At 46.4% G+C, this 18,496-nt stretch overlaps 3 protein-coding genes and 1 non-coding gene across 4 annotated transcripts; 1 reads left to right on the top strand and 3 right to left on the bottom strand.

The window, feature by feature from the left end:
• Positions 1-3,453: 3,453 nt before the first annotated feature.
• Positions 3,454-6,948, bottom strand: LOC100841882 (malate dehydrogenase, glyoxysomal). The gene is made up of 8 exons (XM_003558641.4): positions 6,388-6,948; positions 5,318-5,632; positions 5,071-5,160; positions 4,854-4,937; positions 4,198-4,233; positions 4,027-4,116; positions 3,851-3,945; positions 3,454-3,742 (listed from the first exon to the last, which is right to left on the bottom strand). Exons 1-8 carry the CDS (start codon positions 6,682-6,684, stop codon positions 3,670-3,672), a joined length of 1,080 nt encoding a protein of 359 aa, XP_003558689.2. The 5' UTR covers positions 6,685-6,948; the 3' UTR covers positions 3,454-3,669.
• Positions 6,949-9,532: 2,584 nt separating this feature from the next.
• Positions 9,533-12,161, top strand: LOC100835359 (tubulin alpha-2 chain). Its single transcript, XM_003558620.4, has 4 exons — positions 9,533-9,760; positions 10,449-10,683; positions 10,774-11,144; positions 11,250-12,161. The coding sequence occupies exons 1-4, from the start codon at positions 9,668-9,670 to the stop codon at positions 11,904-11,906; spliced, it is 1,356 nt and encodes a 451-aa protein (XP_003558668.1). The 5' UTR covers positions 9,533-9,667; the 3' UTR covers positions 11,907-12,161.
• A 1,168-nt stretch (positions 12,162-13,329) lies between these two features.
• On the bottom strand, positions 13,330-13,403 carry TRNAT-AGU. The gene has a single exon. It is a non-coding gene; the product is annotated as a tRNA-Thr (tRNA).
• Positions 13,404-13,736: 333 nt separating this feature from the next.
• LOC100845125 (NADH-ubiquinone oxidoreductase subunit 8) lies at positions 13,737-17,801 on the bottom strand. Its single transcript, XM_003558652.4, has 8 exons — positions 17,640-17,801; positions 17,414-17,495; positions 16,906-16,959; positions 16,707-16,798; positions 16,492-16,605; positions 14,603-14,670; positions 14,375-14,486; positions 13,737-14,121 (listed from the first exon to the last, which is right to left on the bottom strand). Exons 1-8 carry the CDS (start codon positions 17,691-17,693, stop codon positions 14,026-14,028), a joined length of 672 nt encoding a protein of 223 aa, XP_003558700.1. The 5' UTR covers positions 17,694-17,801; the 3' UTR covers positions 13,737-14,025.
• Between the last annotated feature and the right edge of the window lie 695 nt (positions 17,802-18,496).

The following is an 18,496-nucleotide window of genomic DNA, read 5'->3' as shown; positions in this document are numbered from 1 at the left end:
AAACGAGAAGGACCATGAGATTAGGTGGACAGACAGTGCGATCGATGTCATATGGTACTAACCAAACCGCTGCCGCTTTGTCCGGTCCCGTTCGATACGTCCAAGAGGAAGGTCACATCCGCGACGAAACGACCGCAGCAATCGAATGCGCGATCCCGCTACGCGGCAGCGCCATGTGTTCGCCCACACCTGCCCGTCCAATTATTGGCGTGTGGCCCCAAATCTTAGTACTGAGTACTAGTAGCAGTACATTGTTACGTTACGAGGTTAATTTTGCTGCCTGTGTATGATAGGATGATGCGGCTTAATGGACACCCAGAGGAAGCGAGAGATCTGCCGTCCACCGGAGGGTCAAGGCAGCTAGGCAAGGTTGTCTGGTGGTAAAACGGAGGCTTGATGAAGATGTTTTTGGTGATTTCGGTCTCCTGTGGAGCAAGCAGTGCTATACTACCGCCATGATTGCAGCGCGACATTGCTCCGGTTGCAGCTTCTGTTGCCTTTCTTACTGTTTATCCTAACGCTATTTACCACAGTTTACAGTGTACCCGCCTGTCCGAAATAGAAAACACGCTTTACCTGTGAGCTACACTGGCCGCGCGCGGAGTCACAGTTGAGCCAGCTATCCCTGCCTGTGCCTCCTGTCCTGTGAGTCCCCTGTCCTGTTCGCTCGCTCTCATTCATGGCCCAAGAGATCACCTTCGAACGGGTAGCCTGGGTTGTACCATCGATCGACCGGTATCCACGCGTGAAGCTACATACTTGCACAGTTGCACCACCAAAAAAATCTCAAAAAAATATACGCTGTTATTGGAGTATACTGATATGGTATTTTTGTCGAGGTTTTCTTTTAGTGGTGCAACCGTGGATGGTGCATGAGATTTTTTACCTTTCGAACAGACCAGCGTGTGTGACCCCCGGAGAGGTAGCTAGCGAATGCTAGCTAGGTCGTCAGGATTGGTCTCGTTTGGACCGTGCACGGGATGAACAAGCATGCACCGGAAGCATGCAGACAGGCTAGCTAAACCATGTGCCATAGTGATCTACGTTACCCAACAAACGACCTTGCAAAGAGGGTTCTTTATTTATCCATGTTGCAGACAAATTAAGGACTCCAGTACGTTGTTAGATTCTCAAGTAACAAAGGCCCGTCGAAAACGAAATGATGCGGCGCTAATTAAGTGCGTTTTGCTCATTCGATCCGGACAATGGCTTCGGTGAAAAGCGAAAGCGGAATCGGGGGCGCGCGTACGTGGTCCAGTGAGTCCAGGGACGCAGAGACGTCGACGGAGGCGGCCGTCCGGACGTGAGTACATCTGGGCTCACTCACATGCATGATCCATGGTGTATAGCCAGGGCCCTGTATATAGCTACGTACCGTTGCGGTGGTGGTGGTGGTGTGTGCCCGTCTTCTCTTTCTCCGAAGAGGCCCAGCACTTAGCCGAAACAAGGGCCTGCATACATACATACACAGTCACGTTAGATCTGAGCAGACCACGCCCTCTCGCAGAACGAGTCGCAGGGAAGCCAGGAAGGGGTAGCTAGCCCTTTGTACGCACGTAGAGCTCGTGGTGGCGTGCAGCACGGGCTGGCCCCTGGGCCCGTGTCTCCGGCATGGGCCAGCCAGCCATCTCTGACGCCTCTTGCTCGTGCGCACGCGTATGTACGTCCTCCTGATCGATGGTTCGGGATCGAGGCCGGCCGGAGAGTCATCATAGATTTCTTGATCAGGCCGGCCGGCCTCATCGATATCCTTGGTCAGGCCTAATCAATCAGGCTCTGGTTCAGCCTGCGTGCGGTGGATACCATGTTATCGAGAAGAGATTTAATTTCGTGTTTAACATGTCTGAAAATGGATCTACCCGTGTTTCCATAAAAAGAATTATCATTTGATCCCCGTGAACACAACTTGCCAAGGGCTATAGCTGACATGGAAATGGAGAAGGCAGGGTAGGGCGTTTAGGGGACGACGAGAGTGAACCCCCAACCCCAACTGGAACCGACAGATTCAAGTGGAAGCTGTGAGCAGGTAAAGTGGACACACAGCAGCAAGCCTAACAATTAACCGGATTCAGAAATGTACTCCACCAAAAGCATAAGAAAAAGGAAACACCAAAAGGAGGGTAGGGAGATGGAAAGAATTGTGCAGCATTTTTCAGGCTACCATGTGGTACTATTAGTAGATCTCTCCCTCTCTCTGCACTCTGCAGCAGAAATGAAGCCAACTCGCTCATCTTTTCTTCTTTTCCGATGCAATCATGCACCGGGACCGGGGGCTCTTTCCCTTGGCCCATCTGCCCCTCTTATCATCTGATGGCATTAATCCCCCTGAAGAAGTGACCATCCTGAAGAACTCCTTCCGTCTGATAGTAAATGGTCAAGCAAGGGGCAAGGCGCGGGTCCTAATCTGGAGTTTCGGGCTCTATCCATGTGTGTTCCATGGAGTGCGTGAAACGAATTTAATGAGATAGGTACTACCAATAATTTGGCGCATTACCGAGTAGTAGTACGGCGCAGGCAGGACCAGTAGCAGTAAACGCAGGTCAAACTGTTAACAGAAATGGACTAGAGCTAGTTAATGCAGATTGCCGGGTCAAGCTGTCGGAGAGTGAGAGCGCTGTGCGTAATAATAAGAAACAGTGTCGCAGAATCAGAATACAGAGAGGGAGGGAGGATTTTGTTTCCTTCTCGATGTTGGGCCCAATTGAGTATAACCACTCCCTAAAGGCCCAAGTTCATGTCGCGCGGGTGCACAAGCTGCGTATCATCGGTGCAGCGCAGTTGTAGCCGCGGCCCAGCTGTAGGTAACGAACGCCTCGTCCCGGCGGCCCGGCTGCCCGGCTGCCCGCAGAGTGTTTGTCACATCCCCGCCATGGGCTGGGTCTTATCGAAGCTGGACTGGACTGAGGTCCACACTCACAATTCACAACGTTGCTCTAAAAAAAAAACTCACAATTCACAAAGGGCAGACACTACAAGAAGTGGCACAAAGGGAACCTTTTCTTTTGCTGCGCAAACCGCGGAAGGTATAGAAGAGGCGGATACATATCTGGATCAGATCGAAAGTCCTCACCCTCTGATCTTTCGATCTCACCTCATGATTCTCCTCTAGCTTGAATTGCTCCCCTCTCCTTTGATTCTATCTCTCCCACTGTATCCTCAATACTTGTATCTGGATTGAATTACCACATTTGTATTCCCTGAATCACATACTGTGAACGGGTGCTCATCATTCATCAATGGAGGTTGTTAACAGTGTTTTGGTCCGACCTGCTACACCAAAGTCCTTCCTCGCAGTTAACACTTTCATAGGACCCGATCGGCCCCGCTGCAAGGCGACGTGAAATATAATTCGTTCTGCACGTTGTGCTACCCAGCGAAGCGGAGGTGCCGATACATCACAGCCTGGGTCCATGAGACCATGAGTCCATGACTGGACAGCTATTCACAGCGACATGTTCTTTGCCTAGTAGGCTATTAGTAAATGGTTTTATTTCGCGATGAAAAGAAAAGACTCAGTGCAGCTACAGGGCAATTAACCTTTGTACTAGTGTCTTGCAGGCAGTAGTGGCTTTACAGGTATAGGAGCACTATATCACACTCTTTTAGTCTTTGCATCTTCTATGCATGTATATGTCGGGGACGAACGATGACCCATCCAGCCATAAGGTTTCACTTGTTCATGAACGCCACGCCCTTCTGAATGCTCTCGGCCAGCTCCTTCTTTGCCATCTCCAGGCCAGCTCTGGAAAGCGGACATTAGGCAAAGCAATTACTTTGGGAAAGAGAGCCACTTGTAACGATTCGCAGGCAATTGCTTATGGAAGCGACCAATTAAGTAGAGCCAAGGTACCTCTCAAAGTCATTCAGTGGCCCGAGAGGAAGGATCTCTTCGGCTCCGCCCCGACCTAACCGCACTTTTGTCGCGAAGAATGGCAGCTCTGTCACCTATAATGCAAGACAAAAGGGAACTAATCATGAGTTTCTGTGATGTGAAGGAGAAGGGTTGAGGTTTGGTGTTAAGAATACCTCAGATGCAACATATGAACATTCCACGATGCCAGCATCGCCCCGCATTCCTCGCAAGCATGCGTCAGCGAATTTTGCAGCAGCAAAAGCCTGAGATAGATGTTTCCATCTCTGTTAGTAATCACTATTTGACTCAGCTACTAATCATGCAAATCACGCAGCATCACCTACCATTGACAAAGTTGCAGAGCCTGCTCCAGCCTTTGCCTGAATCATAGGTGAAAATAAGATATGAAACTCCATGGATGAAAAAACAAAACTTAAACTGGATCTGTGGAAGTTTCAAATATAGACAATCCAAAGGATATGAAACTACATCTATGTACAGTAGATGATTGAATGCTACAGAAATTTCTTTCATACACAACTAAGTGCAGGTATTACATTTCCTAAAAATATGTCTATACATTCCTGCTAACTTGGCCAACTAACTATTAACGACAAAATCCTTAAGAAATTTTAAAGAGCCTCTCACCTGAGGGTCCACTAAAATGCATGATATTATTGAAAAATGGGTTTCCACTAAAATATTTCCTCCGCGAAAATGGAGCAGAGCTGAGGGTCCACTAAATTTTAAGAAATGCATGATATTATTGAAAAATCGGTTTCCACTAAAATATTTCCTACGCAAAACAGTATACGTGGAATTTGTGAATTACAAATTAGATGTGCTTTCAGTTAGAATTTATCAGCTATAAAATGCATAGCCAGAGTATTAACAAAAATGAAATGGAGAGACCACACGAAGGCAAAATCTATCATCCAACCTACTACTAAATAGGGGCTTAAGTTGTAAAACAAACTATCATATGTAAACAGCATCATACCTCAACAACTTCTGTACCACCATTCTGTATGCGGTTAGTCAAATAGCTGATTTCATCTGCAGTGAATGAGCATGGTGGACTGACCTGCAGAGAGGTCGCCTTCAGATTAGCAATTGGTATTCACAGAAGCTATTTATTTTTCTTGATGGGCAAATTAACATTTGCAATGTGATAACATCATGTTCTAAAAAAAAGCGATGACATCACCACAAGATACCTGTGACAGGAGGGGTAATATAGTGACCCCTGCATGACCACCAACAACCGGAACGCTGACATCTCTTGGATCAACACCAAGCACTTCAGCCTGTAAAAAGCAACAAAGAAGAAAAATGAATTACTGAGAGCCGTAAAACAATGTTAGTAATGTATGTAACTATGTACACGATGTTATGATAGAGTATGCAAGTACGTAAAAGCTGTTTAAGAGAAGGCATTCAACATAGTTTCCGTAGGCTGCATACCACAAAGGTGTTAGCCCTCGCTACATCAAGTGTCGTCACTCCAAGGAGACGCTTGGGACAGTAAGTTCCAGCTCTCTTGAAAACCTCTGCTGCAACGGGGACGGTGGAGTTCACAGGGTTGCTGATCAAATTCACAATTGCATTAGGACAGCACTTGGCAATGCCTTCACAAAGTGAGCGAACGATCCCAGCATTTTTGTTGAATAAATCATCCCTTGTCATTCCCGGTTTTCTTGGGAGGCCAGCAGGGATGATGACAAGATCCATTCCTGTAAGTGCTGCCTCAAGCTGTTGTTGCCCAAGGAAGCCACGGACCTGAAAGGAATATTTCTCACAATTATTTGTTATATCAATAGCTGTGGTCTGAGATAGAACAAATCTCTAGTTGATTTCAACCATCAGAAAGTACTGAACTGAGATAATCATTTCTCATCCTCCTAGTTTTTCCAACTAGCAGTCGATTTATATTTTCTTCAAACACTTCCCTTTATTTGTTCATACTTTCAATAGACAATAAGATAGTATTTCAGGCTCTGACTCAATAGACAATAAGACAATAGCAAAGCATGGATTAGACTAATGAACTGCTAAAGGAACAAATGGAAGGTGTGCGTGTGTTTTTAAGCATATCAGGTAGCTTTCTTTTCAACACAAGACAAGATGTTGCCAGGATTTCGGAGATATTTTGGGGAACTCCACTGAGCCGGTGGGACAGTGAGAAACCGGTGAAGCATGAGGTGTCAATTTTTGCTGGTGCGCCAGAAATCGCAAATGATTGAGAGGCCCCTATTTTAACTTCCAGGCTACTTCACTTGCAATCATATCCCCCTATTGGTCACAGTTTAGGTGGGGAGCGTGCAGAGCGGTTAAGAATAAGAATCCCCTATCAGATGTCACCACAGGTTGCTGGAAAAAACATCGAAACTCCACCTAGAAAGCAAATAAGGCAAGCCACCAACCAAATCAATCTCTACTCAGCGCTGTACACTGATTCCTGGAATCATTCATTAGCACATAACATCGGTGGTTGATTGATTCATCACAACGAGAGGAGGAGGTCAACTGGTTACCACGGCGGTGGTGTCCATGTGGCTGACGTCGGCGGTGACCCCGGGCGTGTTGACGACGTCGTAGAGGTGGAGCACGGAGACAAGCGGGTTCATCTTCATGAGCAGCGAAAGCGACTGGCCGATCCCGCCCGCCGCGCCCAGCACGGCCACCTTGAACCCCGGCGCGGCGCCCTTGGCGCGGCACGCCACGGGCCTCAGGCCGGCCTCCTCCATCTGCGGGCGCGGCGGGGTCAGCGGGTTGAGGTGCGCGGCGACGCGGGCGATGCGGTGCGAGGGGGAGGTGGCGTCGGGGTGCATGGTGGCTCGGCGACGGAGACGAACGATGGGGCGATTCAGGGCTTGGGGGTTTATGGGAGAGAGTGTGGGGAGGGGTGCTTCGCGGGAGCGGGTTTTGGAGGGTTGCGCGGCGCGTTATCCGGTGGCCTGTGGCTTGGAGAGGGCGGAGGAATCGGGAGGCGGTGGTGAGGCGAAGGCGAACTAGCGCCGAGAGAGGCTCATCTCTTTTCTCCGCCACTGCTCCAAGACGAAGTTGTTGGCTTGAGCAGGATGGTGACGTCAATTTTTCCAAGGAACCTGGGGCGGGCTTGCCGCTCCCCGGTATAACTGGCTATCGGGCCGGGCTTTTGGAAAAAGCCCGGAAGCCCGGCGGGCTAAGGCCCTGTTTGGTTGGGTTTAAAACTGTTTTTTGATTTTTGACTTATAAGTCACAAAAGCACCTAAATAGTTGTTTTTGACTTTGACTTTTTGTTTATACCATCATCTAACAATATCAAATCAAATGTCAAAAGCCAAAGCTGAAAGCATCTAATTTGGTGCTTTTGCGGCTTATTGCCAAAAGTCAGAAAGCAGTTTTAAATCCAACCAAACAGGACCTAAGCCCGACAGAGCCAGGCCTGGCACATATTTAATCGAAAATACAATAGATCGATACAAATGGAACCAAACATAAGCAACGAAGATCCTCGATAAAACTAAATGCTTCAACAATGTTCTTCTAAATCGACATCTCTAGGTTCACCTTTTGCATCTCGACTTTTCTCCACGTAACCGGTAACGAAATTGCAGAATACCATGCTTGCACAATCTGTACTAACCTCATAAGTTTTGAAAAGCCGCATGAGTCTCACACTTCAAACAATGAGAACTTAATATCGTTGAACGTACCATGACGGGAACAACCCCTTGCAAGACAAGCTGTGAAACTGTTGCTTCGTCAACGAATCGACAAGGATAAAGACCAACAACATCAAAAGACGAACTGCAATAAACACCGACTCCCTGGAGTAAGTTGTGATGCCTGCACCAAGACGAGGACAGAACCAGGACAACAATCTTCTAGACGATACCATCTCCACCGTCATGATGATACTGTTAGGAACACACAAACCTAACAAAAAAACAAGACTAGATGCCAGACGCTGATTTGTGGTTCCCCTCGTCTCTCAACACCAAATCGGCGGTTAGAAACGAGGGGAACCACCGGAGATTGAATATTTTCCTTCCGGCGGCTGTAATAGTAGTAGTATGGTTGCGCATAAGAAAAAATGTACTCCCTTTGTCCCAAAATAAGTGACATGGATTTGCATAAGAATCTATACAAATCCACGTCACTTGGGATGGAGGGAGTACAAATTTTGCATAGACAATTGTGTAAGTTATAGTTATAATTGGCGCAAAAGAACTTTTTCACGAAGTCTAACAAGTTCCTATAGGATTAAAGTGTAAGAAAGCGATCCACGAGAAATGTTAGAAAATGCATTCCTTTGAATCAAAGTCTCTCATGCCCCTTTTGGAACGCATCATATAAAATCACGTAGGCATGGGGAAATACCGAAATTGACAGGACAAGTATCATGTCCTATGGAGATAAAAAACATACTCCCTCCGGCCGGAATTACTTGTCTCAGATTTATACAAGTTGTACAAAATCAATGACAAGTAATTTCGGCGGGAGGGAGTAGGATTTTTGGAATGGACACACAAAAATTATAGGAATCGACAATATCCTAGTCATCAGTTAAGTAAGGAACCAATGTGAGAAAATATAATAGATATGATCCTAATCATCAGTTAAGTAGTAACCATGTCCATGTAGCATATACTAAATGCATGGCTTAATTTCGTGAACTTTTCAACTTTCTAAAGCTTGACCAACCTTTTAACAGTAGTATCAACCTCTACGGCGTGGAATGAAGTCATCAGATCCATTCTAGAATATATTTTCATATTATTTTGATTTGACACGATGTAAGTTGAAATTGAGTTGACTCGCTTTACAAAACGCGTGTAATTTTTATACTCTCTCTATTCCTTAAAACTGGTGTACTCCGCATTTTGTTTCCTTTGACCGAGGATTTAACCAACGATTAATCCATCAACCTATGAAATCATAACCATAAATACGTATTTTTTAATACGAATGCAATGACATCAATGTTATTTCACAAAAAAATATCGATATTTCACGAAGGGAGTATAACCAACTAACCCTTCCAATATCATTCAACTTCCTATAATCTGAACATAAAAATAAAATAAAGTGCGACCAATATTTGATTTTCCTAATTCAGTGAACGACCTTGAGGAGAATCTTAAAATTCTGATGCCATCCTTTTTCAGTTGGAGCAATGCTCCTTCGTCTGAAAATAATTTTTTTCTTTCAGTTTCGGCAAACAAGCTCCGATTGCGTCGATCATTCACGCATGGTCCGCGCGGCCGTGCCTACCGGGCGCCACACCGCTCCACCAGATATTTCCATCCGGGAGGGCAGCTCCGTCTTTTCCCGTGATCGGCGCGGCGCACATTTACAATTTTCAAATTTTGAATCCAGTCGGCGACCGGAGCCAACGTTCCCTTGCCGTCCCGCAGAATCCGTCCTCCCCACCCCCCAACCCCCCATCCACCGACCCCTGCTCACTGCACCTCAATGACACATGGGCCCATACGAACAGAAACATGTTGGCGCCCCACATGTCTGCCAACCATCGCGCTCGCGGAACCAGTCGTACTAGCACCAACCGCTGGCAGGCCAGGCTGGCGAGACGGGCCCACCGCGGCCCACGCCTAACGGGAGCGAAACGGCCGTTAGGTTAACCCAGGGAAGCCACCGCGCCGCCTCCCCGCGGCGGCTATAAAGAGGCCGAGGGGGCCTAGCGGAGGAGCCACTACACATCCGGCGTCTTCACAAACGCCGGCTCACTCGTTCGGATCCGTCTCTCCTTCCTCCTCCTTCCCCCAAACCCCAGATCTCGTCGAGCCGCCACCACCCCCTGCGTCGAAGATGAGGGAGTGCATCTCGATCCACATCGGACAGGCCGGTATCCAGGTCGGGAACGCGTGCTGGGAACTTTACTGCCTCGAGCACGGCATCCAGGTTCGTGAATCTCCCCTCTCCCTCTACGATTCCTGCTCTGTCGCCTTAGATGATTCGTTTCGTTGTGTCTCTGGTTGATTGGTTGGAATGGTCCCTTCGCGGTTTGTGGATCTGAGATAGAAATTTAGATCGCACCGCGAAATGTTTGTGTTTTAGTTGTCAGATCTGTTAGCGCTGGTGTATCTGTAGGCTGTAATTTGTCGCGCGATTTGAATTGTTATGACTTGACTGCTTCCGCCTTCCATTTCGGTGGGTTTTCTGCGCGTAATTATCTGCAGTGCGATTAGGTGTGTTCCCTGTCATGAATTATTTCAGTAGTTTCAGTCACTCACATGAATCCTTCGACTAGGAGTGAGCCTTGTGCTTTTCCGTTCTAGATTTGTAGCGTTTCGTCTGTTTGATGCAGTAATTTAGCCATTTGTTTTCGATCTGTTCTGTTGATGTAGTGTCCTTCCTTCTGAATTATTAGTAGTAACCCCATTGAATTGTCAGAAACGCGAATTGGTAGCATGTGTTAAATTAAGTCACGGATCTGAGATGTCTAGATCTGGTTTGAAATTGTCGGACCACAGCGCTAGTGCCGTGGCCATTATTTTTCGAAATCTGAGATCCAGTTAACTCTTCAGACTTGATGTGCTCTGCTATTACCCTCTGCGCCCAACTAATCAGCTTACTGTTCTCCCTGCAGCCTGATGGCCAGACCTCCGGTGACAAGACTATCGGAGGTGGTGATGATGCCTTCAACACTTTCTTCAGCGAGACTGGCGCTGGGAAGTACGTGCCCCGTGCGGTCTTCGTCGATCTCGAGCCCACCGTGATCGACGAGGTGCGCACGAGCGCCTACCGCCAGCTTTTCCACCCTGAGCAGCTCATCAGCGGCAAGGAGGATGCGGCCAACAACTTCGCCCGTGGTCACTACACAAGTAATCCCCCACAACCCCTCTGTTCTTCCGTTGATTAACTGATTTCACCTTGTTCGAATTCTCACGGCCGATTTGCTCCTGTTTCTGCAGTCGGCAAGGAGATTGTGGACCTCTGCCTCGACCGCATCCGCAAGCTGGCCGACAACTGCACTGGCCTCCAGGGCTTCCTGGTCTTCAATGCCGTCGGTGGCGGAACTGGGTCTGGTCTGGGCTCGCTCCTCCTCGAGCGCCTGTCCGTGGACTACGGAAAGAAGTCCAAGCTCGGCTTCACCGTGTACCCATCTCCTCAGGTGTCGACCTCTGTGGTCGAGCCCTACAACAGCGTGTTGTCCACGCACTCGCTCCTGGAGCACACCGACGTCTCCATCCTGCTCGACAATGAGGCCATCTACGACATCTGCAGGCGCTCCCTGGACATCGAGAGGCCCACCTACACCAACCTCAACCGCCTCGTGTCCCAGGTAACACATTGCCCAACATCTGATTGTTTCCCATGTACTAGTGCTATGCAATCTGTGATGTCAAACTGAAAACTGTTCTGAATCTTGTTTCGTTTGGTTGTGCAGGTGATCTCATCACTGACCACTTCCCTGAGGTTCGATGGAGCCCTGAACGTGGATGTTACCGAGTTCCAGACCAACCTGGTCCCGTACCCAAGGATCCACTTCATGCTCTCGTCCTACGCTCCTGTCATCTCCGCCGAGAAGGCCTACCACGAGCAGCTCTCCGTGTCCGAGATCACCAACAGCGCCTTCGAGCCATCGTCCATGATGGCCAAGTGTGACCCTCGCCACGGCAAGTACATGGCCTGCTGCCTCATGTACCGGGGCGACGTGGTGCCCAAGGACGTGAACGCGGCCGTGGCCACCATCAAGACCAAGCGCACCATCCAGTTCGTGGACTGGTGCCCCACTGGGTTCAAGTGCGGCATCAACTACCAGCCGCCCACCGTGGTGCCCGGCGGCGACCTCGCCAAGGTGCAGCGCGCCGTCTGCATGATCTCCAACTCCACCAGCGTCGTGGAGGTGTTCTCCCGCATCGACCACAAGTTCGACCTCATGTACGCCAAGCGCGCCTTTGTCCACTGGTACGTCGGCGAGGGCATGGAGGAGGGCGAGTTCTCCGAGGCCCGTGAGGACCTGGCTGCCCTGGAGAAGGACTACGAGGAGGTCGGCGCTGAGGGAGGCGACGATGAGGACGGCGAGGAGGACGACGACTACTGAGATGATCGCTCCTCGGGGAATTCGATTCCTCTGCTTATCTTTACTATCATGCTGTGCTGTGCTAAAAACTTTTGTGCTGGGGTCTCGGGTTGTGAAGCTGTCGGTGCTTCTGTGTCGTTGTTGAGCTGCTTCATGTAGTGCTTCCGTGGAACAAGTATCTCGCTTAATTTGTTCTGTCTGTTCGAGTTTGAGTTTTTCTTGGCAAACTGGGTTGTTTTTTGTTGTCGTGATTTATGCACGAATCAGAGTTGTGAAGTCGTTTGTTGGACGGAGGAAACAGTAGGAATGCGCTGCTGGGCTTGTGTGGTGGGGAACAGCTGACGCCAGCTCAAAGCGGTGGCCTTTTCACAGCAAAAGCGGTCGGGCATTATTTTCGGTATACTCTTTGAGCTCGGAATTAATTTTATTTTCATTCAGGGCTACACGAAAGGAAAGTGCATTATTTGTGGTCTTATAAATTTACATAAGTGTCTTTTTATGTGAAAACGCATTTCTGCTTAAATCGTTGCACATCTATGAGAGATGGAAAGGAGTGAACAACACAAAGATTTATGAGTCGGCCTTGCAGCTACGTTGCAGTATGGAGTAGCAACGATGGCTGAGCACTGTAAACGAGAAGCACGCACGCTTGCTCTTGCGTATGAAGTATGAACGGGGCCCTAGCTAAAAGTACGAGTATGTGGTTCGAAGATCTTTTCCTGTGGCATTCCTCTCTCGTGAGTAACATTTGTGGCCTGTCAATTATTGCTATCTTACTCTCTATTTTTTTTATTGATCTTTTACTTTTTTTTTATGGAAACAGTTTTAATGGTTTAAACCTGCAGTTGCAGAATGCTGCTGCAGGTTTATGTGACTTTGTGTTTCTTTGCTTCAAAATTAGTATCACAATATATGTCCATCTTTTAAGGGTTACGTTCTGATCTTTAAGAAAAATGCGTAAATCTAAGTTGACGAATTATACCTATTGGATTAGTATCTAGATCTCATTTTAACCTTCTTTTTTTTGTCATCCGTGTCGAATCTTAAAGCACAAATCATATCCAACAGTTGTGAAATCAACTTATTTCTAACTAAAAATCAGTCCAATTAGATATAGCAAAACCTATCTTTTAAATCTCTATATTTGTGAGTCTATTTTGTTGATGACTACTGGAGTACTTGATGTGCGCGGAATTACTAAAGTCAAAGATTGCCGAAATGGTTAGAGACAACAAAACACACACAAACACAAAAGAGAGACCAAATTCGTTCCTGACTACGATTGAAAAAAACAACAAAACGCATGCTTTCATTGAGAGTTGAACTCAAGACCTCCCGCTTAGTCAAAGATTGCCGAAATGGTTAGAGACAACAAAACACACACAAACACAAAAGAGAGACCAAATTCGTTCCTGACTACGATTGAAAAAAACAACAAAACGCATGCTTTCATTGAGAGTTGAACTCAAGACCTCCCGCTTACTAAACGGGTGCTCTAACCAACTGAGCTATGAAAGCTTCTTGCTATCCATTAAGTAATAAGGTTAATTGTAGACTAGGATACTTCAAGAGCTACTGCGTTCTCCTGTTTAAACAGCTACAAGAGCACGTAACAAATCCTTATTCCATCGTGTGATGACTAAATATGACTTATGAGGAAACTTGAAGCCTCAGGGCATTTGATACATTTAGCTTATGAGGAATTTACAATGCTAGTTTACTTTTCCTGTAGGTGTTTCCCAGTGTTTTTACCGACCCATACAAATATATAACTCCAGGTTGACAACAAATATATTTCTCTCATACAGGCCTTCGCATTTGCAGAAGGCAGGCACGCGAGCACACACCAGGTAAGTTCATAGCCCGTGATTAATCGACCATTCATAAGAAATACAGAAAATGTACTGACAAGGAAATGGGACCTCCTTGACTAAAATGCTTTGTTCACGATGCCATCAAAGTTAAAAACATGCTGAACATGCTGTGCATCTTTACCCTGGAGCATAGTACAACAGATGGAGCCGAGGTACAAAAACAAGGTACCTGGTTTTCAGGTTAAAATACAAATTCGCTTATTTATGCGCTACTTGAGCAAAACAGGGAAAATGGTAGATCCTGTTTATCGCAATAAGGGGGCAAATCAACGGTAAAGGGCCTCAGACTTTAAGTTTTCTGCAATCTCTGTCTCCCAGCGATCGCCGTTCTCAAGCAGTTTCTCCTTGTCGTACAGAAGTTCCTGCACCATAGAAGGAAAGATTTCCCATAAATTATGCAGTGGCGGAGGCAGGGGCCAGGGCCAGAGAATTGAAATTTCTACTTAAGTCCTTGTATAGGCTTTGTAATTTCATCACATAAGCTTCATATTTGTATGTTTCGACCCCCCCCCCCCCCAAAAATAAATCATCCCTTCTGTTCTGGCCCTCCCTATATTTTTTTCCTGCCCATAAAAATGTGGAAAGAACACCATAAAAATAGAATTACTAGTTAACCTCGTGAGTTTCAGTCGAAAACTCAAAGTTAGGCCCTTCAACAATAGCATCAACAGGGCAAGCTTCCTGGCAGAACCCACAGTAGATGCATTTGGTCATGTCAATATCATATCTGCAACAGAAAATTGATCACCACAATGGAGGTTAATGGCAGATCAAAGCAGTAGATCACAGTGTCATATTTTACAGTTAACACAACTCATAAAAAATAAGCAGCCATTCAATTACCTTGTGGTTCTGCGACTGCCGTCTTCACGTTCTTCTGCCTCAATAGTAATTGCTTGAGCTGGGCATATCTGATCACATGTGATGCCATGTGAGCAAACGATATTTCTAAAATCAAGAAAGTTTGAAACATCACTAACTCATACTACCTCCGTTACAAATACAAGGCATACCCCCCCCCCCCCCCCCCTTTTTGGTTTTGTAAAGCGCATTTGTCTTGGAAACATCAAACAAGCAAATATGAATGACACCTACAACTACTATGAAACTTTGGCTTCCAATATGGAAACACCAACTACTATGAAACTTTGGTTTCCAATATGCATGAAGGAGATTGCTGTGCGTGCATGTTTTATTGATAATTAGCCTAGCATCTAACTACACACTCCTTGGTTAGTGTAAATTATTGGTTGGTCCTTGTAGACTGAAACGGAGGGAGTATGGAACGCAGGGATTAATATACAATTTGTGTGACATATATTAGATATCATTATATTCACATTCCAAAGTAGTTGCTTATGTTTATGATTTGGATCACATAAGTCACATGTTAATCGAGTAATTCTTGGTCAAAGGAAGTGAAATAGCATTATATATTGGAACGGAGGGACTATTAGTTAGAAACGTCACGGGGTACAACTACAGCAAGCTACTTCTCAAGTTTATTGGTGTTCGACCTTGACAAAGTTAATGATAAACTAGTATTGTACTAATGGACACAAGGAAGCCTCACAAATTTCAGCCTTTTGTGTTGAATTGCAAAATATCAATAAATCTACACACGACGCCCCTTTTTCTTGGGCCTCGTGCATATTAGTTCAATACAGCTAGATTCATACAGAAGCCCCACTAAATAGTGAGCTGAAGTTTCCCAAGTTTTTCAAAAAGATTTTTCCGACAAAAAATATTGAACAGCAAATATTTGAATAAAGTATTGGACAGAACTGCAATGCTTTTCCTGCCAGGCTGCCAGTGATTCAGAGCTCAAAGTTCTAGCTTCTAACACCATACACTCAAGAGGTAGCAAGAACTATCAGGGTTTCAAATCTGGAGTAACCTGTTAGAATCAAAGTTTTAAAACCAGACTGGAGCACCGGTCGGACTGAAAAAACAAGAACCAGTAGCTCCACAGCTCAATTCAGATCAAACTATTAAAGACCAGTCATGCCGTTTTTTCAGAAAAAAGGGACAAGCCGGTGAACCACCCACTGTGTGGACAGAGCCGGACCTGAAGAAATAGCACCCAGGTCGAGGGGGTTGGCAGAGCATCAATTTTGGCCCAATAACCAACTTAACAAGATGATTTCAGTGTCCATATAGGGAAAGTAATGGAATCTACCTGTACTTATGTTCTATAGTCCTTATTTATTGAACCGGCACGCGAACAGGGTGAACCAGTGGTTGGGCATGCAGACTGACCAATTCGACCAAAATATGGTTAGGACATTCCTGTTTGGTTCATGCCCATAATTGCTGTTGTCAATTCTACTTAAAATTTGAGTAAAACGTTTCAAGGCAGGGATCTGTTTTCCTTGTACTCAACGAAAAATCTGTTACCGCCAGGATTCGACACACTATCTACAACGAATGATCTATTTAAAATACGAACGGAACATCAATATTAATACTTTACTCAACAAACAATTTAATATTGAAAAGATAGCATCACAACTATAACGTTGCATTGAGTAGTACTATCGGCGCAAGTTTCAAAATTTTCATATAAGCAGAAGAATCAAAATGTATTCATGGATTCATGGACGAAAGAACCTCAATTTCTTTTCGCAATAGACAAATTGATATACTTTGCTAACTGATCTACTTTTGGTATCGCTATCAAGCTTTAGCATAACCCCCACTCACAATGCAAGGCTGAAGACAATATAACTTACAGCTTCACATAGTTTACAGGCAATGCAGCGCTCTTCCCCAGAATCATAACGTCTGAGAGCATGCTCTCCACGGAAACGGGGGCTAAGAGGACCCTTCTCAAATGGATAGTTGATCTACAATGAAGCAAGATGAAAACAGTCAACAGAAGCAAGTGACTACAGTCAGCCCCTGACTACACTAAGGATAACAGCACATGTGAAATTCAGCACTTAACTGTAACTTTCCGCTCAAAGAAGTACTTGAGCGTCAGCATCAAACCACGGACCATTTCAGTCAAAAACAATGTATTGATGCTCCTTTCAAATACTGAAGCAAGATAAATTTAAATGAGAAAACAACCGATATCCAAGCAGCAACAAGGAAAATAGGCAAGGGTCATTAAATTGCTTTATGTACAGATAAACAATACTCACTAGCATTCCAATCTTTCGCGAGCTCTTTTGCAAGCTGTTCTTTCTCCTCGTCCTCTGGTCATTAAAGAGGACAATACTTTAAGAGCAGTGTGGCACCACGAGAATTGAAATTCAAGTATAGCATGAATTCAGTGTTCGGAAGAATAAGGCGAAGTAGAGTTCGGTACGACCATCCCATCATCAGCAATCGACTTTAAAGTTCTAAAAGCAGAAGAGCTTATCCTAAAACTTGCCGAGACATTGTGGCACAACTTTGAGAATTACACATCGGATGTTGGATACAAACAACCGGTCATCAAATACCTATCCTAAGGAGTTCAACATATATACCGTCAATTGACCAAGTCCCACACTACTGTATGTACCACAATCCATCAACAGATCAATTGCTCCCAACATATAGAACGCCAACAAATGGTGCGTCACAACCAATGCAACAGGAACCAAATCCTTCAAAAGTAACTTTAACACCGAATAGCATCATAAAAAGGGGCGGAGGGGTAGCGACCTTTGAACCTCTTGGGCGCCCCCGCGTTCATGTAGGTCCGGAGGTGCCCCTGCATCGCCGTCGCGGACGGGCCGAGGTGCGCCTGCGAAACCGAGACCATGGAATCAGAGATGCGTCACAGCAAACAGGGCACCGAGCGGCATGGCTCGATCTGAGAGTCGGTGGGCAGACGGCGGAGATCTAGAAGGGCGGGTGCGGAAGGGGAGCCGGGGGAAGGGTTTCTCACCGTCTGCCTTGCGCGGAGGGCTAGCGCCGCCTGCCGGGCTAGGAACGCCGCCATGGTGGCGTCGACGGCGACTGAGGAGGAGGCGGTGGGTTCGGATCGGAGAGGGGGTTGAGGCGAGGTGGGCTGGAGTCTAGTGGCTGGGGGATGGCCGGATGGAGGAAGAGGCGCTGCCACTTGCAAGTGGGCCGGGCCGGGCTGGGAGAGGAGGCGGTTCTTGTTGTTGTCAGGCCGGTTTACGTCCTTCCGTTAATTAATAACAGGAAAAAACAAGGCTGGTTCATGTGATCATGTCTGCGGCAGCCATGTAACGATTATAAACGAAAGATCTTTGCGCCTCGTTCGCATTTTGTGGTACATGATTCAAATGCGCGTTCTTTGTAGGATCATGCAGAACCATTCAAGCTGGGAAGAACTCTGGTCATTTTGTTTTCCTCTCCTTTTATTAGCATAAAAAATATTTACTGACGAAGGAAGAACAGAAGAGAAGCAAAGAGAAAAACAGCCCCACAGGCCACAGAAGAAGAAGAAAAAACAAGTTGGCAGCTAGCAGTCTCTGGGTCGCGATCTTCCTTCTAGGTAAGCCACTTTTAGATGACCAATAGACTCGTCTCGCTCAAAATTTGATGGTTTCTTTCTCTCCATTCATATATTCATAGGGCGATACTCCACGGCTTTGCCGTGCATGCTTCTGTTCCACCGATCCGGGCTGAGAAATCATTTGTCAGGCCAGAAGGAATGGAAAGCCAAATGAGCACAATGCTCCCAATCCCAAACTCCCCTTGCAAGGGTGCAGGCCCGCACAAGATGCTCATTTGTTTCACCGCGAGTGAAGCGCATGTGCTCCATGCGGTCATCCC

The sequence above is a fragment of the Brachypodium distachyon genome, chromosome 1, assembly GCF_000005505.3.
Source record: "Brachypodium distachyon strain Bd21 chromosome 1, Brachypodium_distachyon_v3.0, whole genome shotgun sequence".
In the NCBI taxonomy this organism is placed as follows: Eukaryota; Viridiplantae; Streptophyta; class Magnoliopsida; order Poales; family Poaceae; genus Brachypodium; species Brachypodium distachyon.
The sequence above is the reverse complement of the archived record's forward strand: the minus strand, read 5'-3'. Positions and strand labels throughout refer to the sequence as shown.

Coding starts and splice junctions, on each gene's coding strand:
- LOC100845125 (XM_003558652.4), bottom strand. CDS start 17,693: ATGGCGGCGTTCCTAGCCCGGCAGGCGGCGCTAGCCCTCCGCGCAAGG. Junction 17,496..17,639: donor CCCTCCGCGCAAGGCAGACG/GTGAGAAACCCT, acceptor TCGGTTTCGCAG/GCGCACCTCGGCCCGTCCGC. Junction 14,671..16,491: donor CCTGTAAACTATGTGAAGCT/GTAAGTTATATT, acceptor ACATGTGATCAG/ATATGCCCAGCTCAAGCAAT.
- LOC100835359 (XM_003558620.4), top strand. CDS start 9,668: ATGAGGGAGTGCATCTCGATCCACATCGGACAGGCCGGTATCCAGGTC. Junction 10,684..10,773: donor CGCCCGTGGTCACTACACAA/GTAATCCCCCAC, acceptor CTGTTTCTGCAG/TCGGCAAGGAGATTGTGGAC. Junction 11,145..11,249: donor TCAACCGCCTCGTGTCCCAG/GTAACACATTGC, acceptor TTGGTTGTGCAG/GTGATCTCATCACTGACCAC.
- LOC100841882 (XM_003558641.4), bottom strand. CDS start 6,684: ATGCACCCCGACGCCACCTCCCCCTCGCACCGCATCGCCCGCGTCGCC. Junction 5,161..5,317: donor CGAGGGCTAACACCTTTGTG/GTATGCAGCCTA, acceptor TGCTTTTTACAG/GCTGAAGTGCTTGGTGTTGA. Junction 4,234..4,853: donor GTGGTACAGAAGTTGTTGAG/GTATGATGCTGT, acceptor CCTATGATTCAG/GCAAAGGCTGGAGCAGGCTC.